This window comes from Vicia villosa, unplaced genomic scaffold (genome assembly GCF_029867415.1).
Source record: "Vicia villosa cultivar HV-30 ecotype Madison, WI unplaced genomic scaffold, Vvil1.0 ctg.000673F_1_1, whole genome shotgun sequence".
NCBI classification, from domain to species: Eukaryota; Viridiplantae; Streptophyta; class Magnoliopsida; order Fabales; family Fabaceae; genus Vicia; species Vicia villosa.
Genome location: NW_026705299.1, coordinates 48,904 through 62,159, shown reverse-complemented (window position 1 = coordinate 62,159; position 13,256 = coordinate 48,904). Strand labels below are relative to the sequence as shown.

The 13,256-nt window shown below is 31.7% G+C and overlaps 1 protein-coding gene across 2 annotated transcripts; it reads left to right on the top strand.

Moving 5' to 3' along the window:
* The first annotated feature begins 808 nt into the window (after nucleotides 1–808).
* On the top strand, nucleotides 809–3,679 carry LOC131630329 (BAG family molecular chaperone regulator 3-like). 2 transcript variants are annotated; one of them, XM_058901113.1, is made up of 5 exons: nucleotides 809–1,235; nucleotides 1,359–1,623; nucleotides 1,795–2,051; nucleotides 2,357–2,503; nucleotides 2,970–3,679. In XM_058901113.1, exons 2-5 carry the CDS (start codon nucleotides 1,377–1,379, stop codon nucleotides 3,333–3,335), a joined length of 1,017 nt encoding a protein of 338 aa, XP_058757096.1. In that variant the 5' UTR covers nucleotides 809–1,235; nucleotides 1,359–1,376; the 3' UTR covers nucleotides 3,336–3,679. The 2 variants fall into 2 exon arrangements, with proteins under 2 accessions (XP_058757096.1, XP_058757095.1); XM_058901112.1 differs by having other exon boundaries at nucleotides 1,327–1,623.
* The last annotated feature ends 9,577 nt before the right edge of the window (nucleotides 3,680–13,256 follow it).

The following is a 13,256-nucleotide window of genomic DNA, read 5'->3' as shown; positions in this document are numbered from 1 at the left end:
CTCTGTCGGTTTGTGTTCAACAAAGACATTTTACATTGAAATATTTTATAACCTATTTTTAATTATCTTAAAATAAATATTTAATAAAGAATATAGATTTTATTCTCATATGATTAACTTTATTGAATAAAATTAGTTTCTTTAATTACTAATTTACTTTTACTGTATTGAATATATATATATATATATATATATATATATATATATATATATATTTGAATGACATCCTTCTCTATGTTTTTTTATTGGAAAACGAATACGAACTTATTCAAGAGTAACTCTTGTTAGAGCTAACTCTTATCCTTTATAGGGTTAACATTTATTGATAAATTAATAGATTTTACGGAATAAACAAATCTGTAAAATTTTATAAATTATAAAAATATTTAATACTTCATCAAATAAACTTAATTTAATATATATTTTATTTTCAAAATACTAATAAAATATAAAATACAAAAATAATTTTGATATAAGGAAATTTTTTAATGATAAAACTACAATTCTTTATTTATGCTACTAATATTTTTCTAAATGCATATTATGTTAACTTTTTTCAAACTATTAGGATAAGAATAATATTGCAAACTCTAACTAATCTAAAAAATCCAAATTGATTAAAAGCAAAATTAAAAGAGAATCCCATTGTACTTCTTGCTCATGTAATGCTTCCTTTAGTTAATTACATGATCACAAAAAACAAAATAATAATTGATCCTCTCATGACAACTACCAAAAAATTAATTCTTAAATTAATTAATTTAATGTAGTATATATGAATATCACAGGGTGTCACCTATATGTTAGCTGGCCACTCATTTTTATATTCATATATTTTATTTTTCTCATTTTCATCTCCCTTCACCTTTCTCCTAGAACTTCAAGAGAGAATCAATTCCTCATCATTGGAATTGTTTACTCTCTCAATTCCTAGCTTCTCATTGTTTTCCACAAATAAAAATCACTTTTTTTTTTTCATTCTTGGTTTTAAATTATGCTTAAAATCTCTTATAGACCCATCATAGTTTTTGGTCACATTTTGCTTTAAAGATCTTTGCTTTAAGCTTTGGATAAGTTTATTTTTGTTGGGTTGGATTTGTTTTCATTGATTCTACCACCCAAACAAAAAAGTTTCAATTTTTGTTTTTTTTTTCTCTCTCTTGTTTTGGTGGACTTGTGGAATGCTTTGGTCAGAGGTTTCTGTAACATGTTCTAGCAGCCTTTTGGTGAATTGGGTCGGTGAATTTTCTGTCAAGTTTTCTAGAGAATCTGTGTTTTCAGAGATCTAATTCTAACCCTTTCTCTCTCTTTCTTTCTCTCTCATAGTTCTTATAGTTCATACCTCTTTTGTTGCATAGCTGTGAAAGTGAAAGAAGATGATGAGGATGAGGAATAATCATAATCATAGTAATAAGACAAATGGTGTTTCTTCACCTATAACCTCAGGTGGTTGCAGAGCTGAACCCGGTTCAATGGAGTGGGAGATGAGGCCAGGTGGAATGTTGGTTCAAACTAGAACCACTAACTCGGATCAAAACCCGGTTTTGGTTCCTACTATTAGAGTAAGGGTCAAGTTTGGTTCAATTTATCATGAACTCAATATTAGCTCACAAGCCACATTTGGTAAATCTTTTCACATTTTTTTCAATGTATTTTTATATATTTAAATCATTCTGAAGACCTGAGTTCCAATTCTGAGTACAAAAATTTTAGTCAGAATTGGAAGTCGGGTTTCCAGAATGTTTATTTTTATGTTTACTTTATTTAAGGTTGTGTGTTGGTTTTGTTTTGAAGGGGATTTGAAGAAAATGTTGTCAGGGCCAACTGGATTACATCATCAAGATCAAAAGTTGTTTTACAAAGACAAAGAAAGAGATTCAAAGGCTTTTCTTGATATAGTTGGTGTAAAGGACAAATCAAAGCTAGTGCTAGTGGAAGATCCTATAAGTCAAGAGAAAAGGATTTTGGAGATTAGAAAGAATGCTAAGATGGAGAAGGCTGCAAAATCTATCTCACAAATCAGCTTGGAAGTCGATAGACTTGCCGGACGGGTACGTGTTTTCGTCCTCGTCCGAAGAAATCATCAATTTAATCTCGAAATTATGAGATATATATATAGACTATGAAACTCTGACACAGACACATGTATTAGACACGAAATTTGAAAATTGGTCTATTGCATTAGTCCTTCTTAGACAATTAGTTTGTATAGCTTCTACAATTTGATGCTTAAATTTGAGAATCACTCTTTTTTTTTTCTTTTCATTTTGAAGTAATTATGAGTGAGGTTGGTTTGTGTTAAATGCATGAGTAGTAGTTGAGAATTGAGAACTAATTAGTTATTGGAATTGATTAGGTATCTGCTTTTGAATCAATAATTAGCAAAGGTGGGAAAGTTGTAGAATCAGATGTGATTGGTCTTATTGAGCTATTGATGAATCAATTGCTTAAATTGGATACCATAATTGCTGATGGAGATGTCAAATTGCAAAGGAAAATGCAGGTAATTTCTTATGCATCTTTCAATTCCACTTATCTTTTTACTTTATTTTATTTATCATGTTTATAATAAATTGTAATTTTGACCCTTTTAAACATCCATGACATTGTATCTATAGTTTTTTATGTATTAAAATTAGCAAAATTTATGTGAATATGTCTTTTTTTTAATTAGTGTGATTAGTATAAGAAGACACTTACATTCAAAGACATTTTTAAATTTGGATAGATGGTAGCTCAATTAGTATTCCTAGTTGAATTAAATGAGTTATTATAACATTTATATATTTAAATACTATTAATATAAATAAGTTGTTGATATTTATGAATCAATATTTTTTATCAAAAATATATATTTTTAAAAATTATAATAATATTATCTTATATATTATGAGATCAAAATAATTTTTTTGTCTTTTATTTAGTAGTTATTTATTTTCATTGGTTTTCAAATTTGAAACTTTTATAAGGTAAAAAGAGTTCAAAAGTATGTTGAAACATTGGACATGCTAAAAGTCAAGAATTCTACAACAAATGGCAATGATGTCCATACAACAACTCAACCTCAACAAAAGCATCCAAATGGAAAAAGATTGGAAACAATTCAAGAGCAACAACAACAAGAACAACCTAGAAAAACCTCAAATGAGGTTTCACTAATATTTGAAGAACAACAACAACCTCCTTCAGGAGTTGTAGTTACTACACAATGGGAGACATTTGAATTTGATTCTACCCCACCATTAATCACATTTCCATCTACATCCACAACTACTCCTTCAATGAACAATAATAATTCAGGTCCTCCTAAGTTCAATTGGGAATTCTTTGAGTGATGAATTACAATGCCACATGTTTGAAATTTGTGTGGATGTTATTTGGGTTTGTATTCCACTTGGAGTGTTATATGTTTTACATTCTTTTTGTGTATTTAGATTTGTTTGGCAACCCCTATATAATCTGTTATTTACTTGGGAAATAAATGGGGTTGCTATGATAGTGAGTATCATAAAAAAAAAGTTTACTTTTATGTGATTATGTCATTGAGTCCTATGAATTCATTTGCCAAATGTTTGGATCTATTTTTGATGGATATATAAAGTTGTGTGTATTTTGTAGTTTTGTAAAGAGGAAATTGGATCTTAATACTTAAGAGAAACCAATCCCTTGATTGGACCAATTCTACTTGTTCTTTGAAGTTTAGTCCAAAAATGAAAATATAGTACAATTCTCCACATAATGGTGATAACCATTGTTTTTTTTAAACGTAACTTTCATTCTTATTCATATCTTCCAAATCAACAATATAAATCAAAATTATCACAATTTGTACTAAACTTCCAAAAATTACATTGTGTGTGAATTGGTTCATATATGACGCCCAAAGTCACTTTAGCATACTTCTTTGAAGATACGTAGTTGGTTTGTTAACCTATAATTAAGGATTTGAGTTAAATTCTGGTAGGGGTGATTTATCATAAACACGAGTACTACTTTATTCTTATCATTTTTCATTTATTTAAAAATTACTTTACATTTTCACCTAATAGAATTCCACTAACTCTTACACTAAGTAGAACTTCCTTTCTATTTTTTTACTTAGCCTATTTAATTTAGGCATATTTTGTCCCAAATTCCCTTAGCTTAATTTAATGTTCTACTTTAATCCTTTAACTAATAAATGTTAGTAGTCCCTTAACTTTATTTCGGTTATTTTATTTGGTCTTTTCTGTTAATTTTTAACAAAAAAAAATATTAAGTTCTAATAACGTGAATGTACAATGAAGTTCAAAGTCCAAATGTGACTAAATATTTGTATTACAAAGTACGACTTCAACTTAAACAGATGGTATAAATATGGTCGCAATATCGCTATATTAAATAGAAACCCTACTTTATAGTACAACTGCTAAGTCACATCTGGACTCTTGAGTCTTGTTGTACATTCACGAATCATAACTTAATTTTTTTTGCTAGAAATAGACGGAAGGGATCAGATAGAATAACAAAAGGGAAGTTAAGGAATTAACTGGTAACGTTTTTTACTTTAGAAATTAAAGCAAAACATTAAATTAAGTTAAAAAACTAAACAATGTATTAAGCCTTTAATTTAGTGTTTCCCTCTCTAATTGTATTTAAATTATCCTATCCTTATTCTTAGGTCTAGACACCCTAGCCTACCAACTAGGGTTGTTTTTGGACCTCTGGATCCGAGAACCGGACCGGTGGAACCAGACCAATGGACCGGCCGAAATGTTACTCATTTCGGGAATGGATAATTTTTTTATCTAATACCAAAAATGGATACTATATTGAATATTTATTGGAAACTTTGTCGGATATTCGAAGTAATGGTCCGGTTTCGATAAAAAAAATGGTCCATCACTGTTTCGGTCCGGTCTGAATTTACCCGATTACTATTTCGGTCTGGTTCTCGGAATAACAAATATTCGAACCGGACCAGACCGATAACAACCCTACTACCAACTAAGTACTTCACATACTTAGACAAAACAATGGTTCAAATGCATCCAAATGGCACCACAATTTTTCCTGCAACTTTTGGACAAATTTTCACATTTTTCTCAACTTTCTTTCTCTTTTGACAACTTTGTTCCTTCTCTCATATTTTGTTGATTTTTCCTCTAAAATTCATAATTTCTTCACTGATAACAACTAAAAACAACAAAAACTACTTCTCAAATTAAATGATGACTGAGTGTCATCACAAACCCAAACTTGAATTATTTCTTGTCCTCAAGGAACTTACTTGTAAACTCGAAATTTCAACAGAAAATAATACGCTTCCCCAACCAATGATATTCACCAATTCTAGCCAAATTTGTCACTTTCGTTCCTTGTTTCAATTCAAACTAACCCAAAGAATTCTTCCAACTTTCATATGTACTCAATCTATCTCTCATTCTCACATGTTTACTCGAATTGAATAATCATGGTAATTGCTCCATCAACCTACACAACTTATCTTACAATAAATTTGAAACATATCTTATAAGTAAGTCAAAGCCACATTCGAATAAATTTTTTTGAGATCCTTTCAGGTTGAAAGGGGCTTTCGTTAAGTTAGAATATATTTTGGATAGTGACTTAAATTTTTGAAGTTAAGTACTTACAATTTTCCTTATTTCCACATCATCCTAAACACAAGGCCAATTGTTAACTGATGGATACTAGAAATTGAGTTCTCTTATTCTTTTTTGTTCAGAAGCTATTTTTCATGTTTCAGAAGTTATTTAAACTCCTTCGTTTAAATTTCTCTATTTCTATTTTTTATTTTTATACACTCATTTATTTAGTACCCATACCCCAAACTTAAAACCTTATTAATTTCAAAAGCAACCCTAAATTTAATTCTTTGTATCAACATTTATACATAAGTCTAAAAAGGGTGGAAGGATTAATATTTCAAGTCAAATGGCTAAAAATCATGCTATGTCACCGAATAAAAGGCTCCATCTCAAAAGGGTTAAACAACAAATATTTTTTTTCAAAGGGTAGCATAAAAAACCTCAGAGTTAAACAACAAATTATGCTTCAGTGTGTAAACACACAGATCAATAGACTAATCAGAAACATCACAAATCCTAGAAAATAAACAATTGTACAAGTACTCTCTATATTAAGAAAAAGGTGAACACTCTTGATCCAATAACCTTTCTATCCCCAATAGCTGACTCATATTCTTCATATATGGCGATCCATCTTGATCCCGTTGATATCTTTTTTGAGCGATTTCCATTAACTAACGTTTGATTAGACAACTCCCATCTTCGTCTTATGAACATTCTTTACTAGACCTCATCAAAATCTTCCATGTTAATGGATATCAATGGAAAATAAGATCTCCAATGGCTCCAATGCTCTCCAAATTCGTGCTTCAAAAGCTATTCGTTGTTACTTTCTCTCTCCAATTCGCAACGCTAAAATAGTAACAAAAAACCCTTTATATAGCAGCTGACGCGTATTAGAAAAAATGCTTCATCGCGATCGCGATACAACGGCATCACACCCACGATGAGAGCATCACGGTCGCAAGAAAACTAGTGGAAAATTTTATTTTTTTGCTTGTTGGACCAAACATATAAATATCACCTAAGGGCGAGACTGAAATCTAGCTTAAGAGACTTAGTATTTTCTACGGGCTTTATAGAAGTCCCGCTCGATAGGTCTAATGCCTCACCTAAGGGAGTTAAAATTCTCATCAGCCAATCTCCATATAACTTTGCCTAAAAGATTGATATTTCCTATGATATATAAAATCCCCTCCTGAGAGACTTAGAGTTTCCTCGGGCATGAGGAAATATATAAATCTCTCTTAAAAGGCGCGATTGAAGTCTAATCTTTAAGATTAAGTCTTATCTCAGGGATTTATAGAAGTCTCGCTCGAGAGGTCCAACGCCTTGCCCGAGGGGCTTAGAAATCTCATTACCCATGCTCCATATAAATTTTCCTGAGGGACTAAGATTTCCTAGGCTATCTAAACTATCTCCCAGAGAAACTCGGAGTTTCCTCAAGCGGGAGAAAACAAATAAATCTCTCCTAAGAGGCACGACTGAAGTCTAGCCTAAGAGGCTTAGTCTTAAGTCTTGTCTGAGGGCTTGATAGAAGTTCCGCCTGAGAGCTCCAACACCTCTCCTGACGTACATATCAGTTAGGCTCCATACAACTTCGCTTGAAGAATATGAAGCTTAGTTAGACTAGTACACATGGTCGTGTCCCCAAGGAACTTAGGACCTCAAGACACTCCAATATTCTATAGTTTAAAATCTCTTTGCCCTTTTATTAAAACCCATGTGCTTGAAGGACTATGTAGTATTATATTTGTAAAAGACCTAGCCCAAGGTAGGAGGGCTATAACCCTTAGAAAGGGCGAGGAACATATGTTGCCCCCTAGGGGAATCGCCTCGTCCTATGCGTCTCCCACTCGCATTATTATGGGAAACCTGGAGAATGACGTTTCTTGGTTAAAGTGTAATCAGGGGTAATAGTTGATCCACGTCATACTAGAAAGTAGGGACTCAACGGTCTACCATTAACTAGTGTGTGATTATCTTTCCCAAGAAAACCCTAGGCCCAAGGGCCTATATAAATACCTCTGCCCTAACGAGAGAGAGAGAGAGAGAGAGAGAGAAATCATTCATACCCTAAGCACAATGCTTACATATAAAGTCACTCACCTCACGTGAGGTGACCATATAAAACCACCACAAACGTTATAACACCACTATACATGGCCTCTCGCCACTGCGGCAAAACCCTTACCATCCTAAATTGTTATAAATCTACTAAGACCTATGTGTATCCCTTACCCTTGTAGGAATACTGCACACACCTGTACTTTATGATCAATATAATTATAATATTATTTTTTAATATAAAATATATTTGTAACATTCTAAATTAATATAGAAGATACTATAAAATATTTATAAAATTTTTATTCTAACCATTAATGAGTTGTGGTTTGGGCCCATTAAGGATCCATTAAGTTTCAACAATTATAAATATGTATCTCTATCATTCTTATCTTCACAATCATCAGAACTATATCAGCTGAAAACAGAGAAAAGGTTTAGGAATCCACGGTAAACTTAGAGCGACAGGGGTGGTAACTCCATGGAGTTCTTTAAATTTGGAAAATATTTGAAGGTACAAAAGAGATTGAGAAACATTTCAAAACACATTGGACTTGTGTGCTTCATATATTGAGAACTTGAAAGACTGAAAAACACTTGGGTAGAAATAGAGTTTGATTTATTGGAACTCTAAAGACTTCTTTTTTTTATAATTCATTTATAATCTCTTGTAATATCTTTCAAAAGTATAAGTATTTTGCTATGTCCACTAAAATGTTTATTGAGTGTGTATCGGAATATGTGGTGCACATCGATGTAACTGATGTCCAATATATCTGGGAGCGTGCAATTAGGTTTGAATGAGTTCTTTGATATTAAAACATTTTTATTTTTTTCCCACATCACCCCTTATACTAATGTGACCATGCCGGAACATAATTTTTATTGGATTAAAAAATTGAGCATGTTTACATCTATTAACACAAGTTTCTTTTGTGTTCAATCCAGTCCCCTTTTAAACCGAGTCTCTTATATGTATTGGACTAAATAATTCTCTAAACTTCCCATTAATTTAATGAGTTACGATATATTAGGAAGTAAATGTAGTGTAATAAATGTGTCAACTCATTTTTTTGGGACCAATTTTAGTTTAAACCGAAAATTTAGGATAAATTCTAGATCAATGCCACGTTTATTTACTGTATACAATCAACTAACTTTCCCATCTAAAAAAGTCAATTAAATATGTTTTCATATCACTAATTTGTACTAATCAAACCCAAAAAGATATGCACTTAATCCTATGATAGGTTAGGTTATGCTGTATTTCTTGGTGAAGATAACAAAAAACAATCACTATACTACCTTAGCTTCTTGTGGGGGACTACAAGTTAACAAAAAGGACTCACATCCATTATATTGTTTTATTACAATTTTGAGAGAATTAGGAATCCTCCAATGATAAAAGCCACGCAAATAAAGTATTTCAAAGTAAAAAACACGAAATGATGAGAGTGAATTAGAAAATGCTATATATGGGCAAGTAAGTTTTGTAATAATATTGAATCCCCACATGATTGTCTAGATTTAGAAACAAAACAAGACTTCCCTTCTTTGGGTTCAAGCAAAGGCCATGAAAATAGTGGAGTGAAAAATAAGCTTTGTTTATCTCCAATGAAAACTAGTTGTAGTAATTCATGTCATGATTACAACATATACATTTATCCTAGTTATATCCAATAATAAAACTATATGGCTTCTAGGTGATGATTATAATGTGAAATGGTAAAGAAAGCATTGCTTTTGGTGAGTGACATTTGCACCAATAAGAACCCAAAGTTGTAAGAAAGTGATATATTCTCATTATGTCATAACGTACTATGAAGTGTCATTAAGAGTTTGACATTTTGTAATAATTTTGCTCAATGAAATTATTAACAACAACTCAGGTCCTCCTGAGTTCAATTGGGAATTCGTTGAGTGACAAATTACAATGCCACCACATATGTTTGAAATTTGTGTGGATGTTATTTGGGTTTGTATTCCACTTGGAGTGTGGTATGTTTTACATTCTTTTTGTGTATTTAGATTGTTTGGCAAACTCTATATAATCTGCCATTTACTTGGGAAATAAATGGGGTTGCTATGAAAGTGAGTATAAAAAAAAATAAAATACTTTTATGTGATTATGTCATTGTTTCCTCCGAATTCATGTATATAGTGTTTGGATCTATTTTCAGGGTGTATAAAATTGTATGTATTTGTAGTTTTTTAAAGAGATTAGATCCTAATTAAACTAAAGAGAATCCAACCCACTTAATTGGGCCAATCCTGTTTGAGTTTATTGAAGAAAAAAAAAGTTATCAGTCACCTTTCAAATTAAACATAATCTTGCTAATTAAAAACTCATTTCACCATTCTAGTGTAACATTTCGATATTTTTTAAAAGCTCTCAATTTTACTGAACTTTTCATGCGGACTATCGATTTCTTACCGTTTTTTCGAAGAAAACAAGCATTTGTACCGTTTATTTTAGAAATGTCCGATAATAACTCATATTTCTCATGCATTTTTACTAGTTTTTAAAAAACGGTAAAAATGCATGTTTTATTCCCGATTTTATAAAAAAAAAAGAAAAAAAAGCATGTTTTCTATCAATTGTTTTGAAAAAACCGGTAGTAAAATGTATCTTAGAGGACCCATATATTTCAAAAAAACAAGAAAAATCTTGATGATTTCTGGATTTAAAAAAAAACTGATAGTACATACTTCATTTTTTGTCTTTTCAGTAAGGACTAGAGGATCAGACGAGACAATTGCATCTAGGCAGCGTGACAATGCCGCAGCTGTTGTAGCGACGGCTCATGCGAGGTCGAATGACACAGAAGACTCGCATTGTGTTTTATGATAATGTTCATGGGGGAATTGACAAAAATTTATTTGTCAAAAAGGGCAATGCTAATCTTATGATAACTTAGATTTATGTCGACAACATTGTGTTTGGAGGTATTTCAAACAAGATATTAGATCCCTTAGTTCAAAAAATGCAATATGAATTCGAGAGGAGCACGATATGTGAACTTACCTGTTTTCTTGGTTTTCAAAAGAAGCAAATGAAAAATGTCTTTCTTATCTCCCAAAGTAAGTATGCTAGAAATATAGTGAAGAAACTTGGGCTTGAGATTACCCGACATAAACATACATTTGTTGCCACTCATGTCAAGATCTCTAAAGACAAACAACAATTGTCTATTGATCAAATCCTCTACATAAATATGATTCGTAGTCTTTTATACCTCACTTACAATAGTCCAGGCATTACTTTCTTTGTTGGAATATGTATTTTCTATCAAGCCAATCCTAAGATTAATCATCTTAATCAAGTCATATTAAGTACATAAGTGGAACATTTGATTATGGTCTTTTATACTTTTTTTATACCAAGTCTTTGCTAGTTAGATATTGTGAATAGGCAGAAGCAGAGTATGTTGGTGCTGAAAGTAGTTGCGCTCAACCATTATGGAGAACAAAAATTCTCAAAGAATGTGATGTGACGCAAGATGTAATTACATTATACCGTGAAAATTTTCAAAAAGATCACTTTTTTGTTTGTTTTCACTTCAATGCTACAAACCAATCTCTGATTCTTCAAATTCCTCTACAAACCTCTTGAATCAATCTAAAAGCATGGCAAGAACAAGGAAAGGGATGGAAATTTATGGTATTGCAAAGAAGAATAAAATGCATGAAATAGAAGTTATTGTTACGAAAGCTCATGGAGTTCATATGATGGGCATAGCGATTAGAGGAAAGGTCGATGGTAAGTCCGGAGATGTTTCTTCTCTCATCAAGTATAAGGAATTTCAAGGTAAACCCTCTTAAACCTTTATTGTTGGTGATACTAATGGTTTTATTGATAAGAATCTGTGAGTGCACTTGCCCGTTAGATGTTTTACATGATGTCAAAACTAGGAAAATTTTAGAATTTTTGTACATTGAACGGTATCTCCGAGTCATTATGTGCACCTTTGCATTAGGGATCTTAGAATACACTAAGAACATGATTGAAAAAGGTATCATACATCAAAAATCAGTTCCATGGCATTAAGAATCAGTTTCATGCATTGAAAATCAACTTTTGCTCAAAACACAAATATATGTGTCGACACCTACGTTGTATGAGTCGACACATGTGCTTCAATAATAAAGCATGTAGATTCTGTTTGCATGTGTCGACACATACAATCTTTCAGGTTGACTAATATTGTAAGATTCACTCGTATGTGTCAACACATGATCTGACACAGGTTGATGCATGCATTAATATGTGTCGACACATGACTTATATGTGTCAACACATGCTATAGTTTTTTTGAAAAATTGCATTCTTTCTCAGACATCTAGGTTTCCCTTTTGCCTTCAAATTGCGCACTTATAAATACTTCATACATACATTATTTTCAACTTGATGACACTATAAAAAAACTACACATTATCATTTTTTGTTTGGGTGTCATCTAGACTAGGTTGATAACATCCAATTTCGGTTGGTGTACCAGTGTATTGGGTTAAGAATCTTTGGGGGTTTCATCAGAAAAACTCTTAGGGATTTTCCTCCAAGATCAAGGTGTTAATTTGGGGGCTTCAAAAAGATTTACGCAATTTGCATTCAATCGAGTGAAAGCTTTGAAGATTGGGAGGTTCTTGTAAAGGAGTAGTGTGAGACAGTGAATTAATTGGTAATCTTGGGTGAGAATAATTCGCAATTTGGATTTGACCAAGTGAAAGCTTTGATGAACGGTAGTTTCTTGCAAAGGAGTAGCGTGAGACGGTGAATTAATTGGTATTGTTGGGTGACTTGATCAAACTTAGTTCAAGGGAAGAGAAGTGCTAGGATCAACATCAAACATAAGGTTTGCAGGGTTGGATTGCTACATTTCTCTTGTAAACTACTTTTTACAAAGTAAGGTTGATATCTCAATTTCGATCGAAATTAGGGGCAGACGTAGCCATGGCGAGGATGGTTTGTGAACTGTCTAAACAAATCCTTGTGTCATCTCTGTCTCATTTACTTTTCATAAGAAAATTGTTAAATACATTGATTGAGTAATCGGTTCATAGAGATTGTCCCTTTGATTGTTCAAAGTTAAATTGGTTTTTTGATTACCTTACAATCTATTAGATTGTGAGTGGTATTTGATATCAATAAAATCGAAAGGAAAATCTGAAAAATCGATTGCACGCCAAGTGTTTGATAATTTACTACTTTACATTACTCCAATAATTTCATTGGAAATAGGTTATCTTAATGGCACTATTAAAATGATTGATTGATAACTAGGTGTATTAATTTCTTATCATTTTTATACATTCCATACGATATTGCGCATATATGAGTTTCCAATAATCAAATTGGTTTAGACGACTTTTTCAATCTAGGCTAAATCTTCCGCTTGTCATAGTTTCTACTTATTTCAAAAAAAATTCAAAACAGAAAATTTACCTTGGGGATCTATTCACCTCCTCTATATAAGTTTACATCGTCTAACAGAATTAAGTTTTAGTTGATCAAATAAAGGTTAAAAATGATAATGAGTTTGATAACTTGGATCAAACAATAGAGGCATTTAATGATTGTGATAATCCTATTAATGAGAGCGT

Bases quoted from the DNA above. Each gene is read 5' to 3' on its own strand.
- LOC131630329 (XM_058901113.1), top strand. From the start codon at position 1,377: ATGATGAGGATGAGGAATAATCATAATCATAGTAATAAGACAAATGGT. The intron at 1,624-1,794 runs GTAAATCTTTTC...TTTGTTTTGAAG, and splicing joins TAGCTCACAAGCCACATTTG to GGGATTTGAAGAAAATGTTG. The intron at 2,504-2,969 runs GTAATTTCTTAT...AACTTTTATAAG, and splicing joins AATTGCAAAGGAAAATGCAG to GTAAAAAGAGTTCAAAAGTA.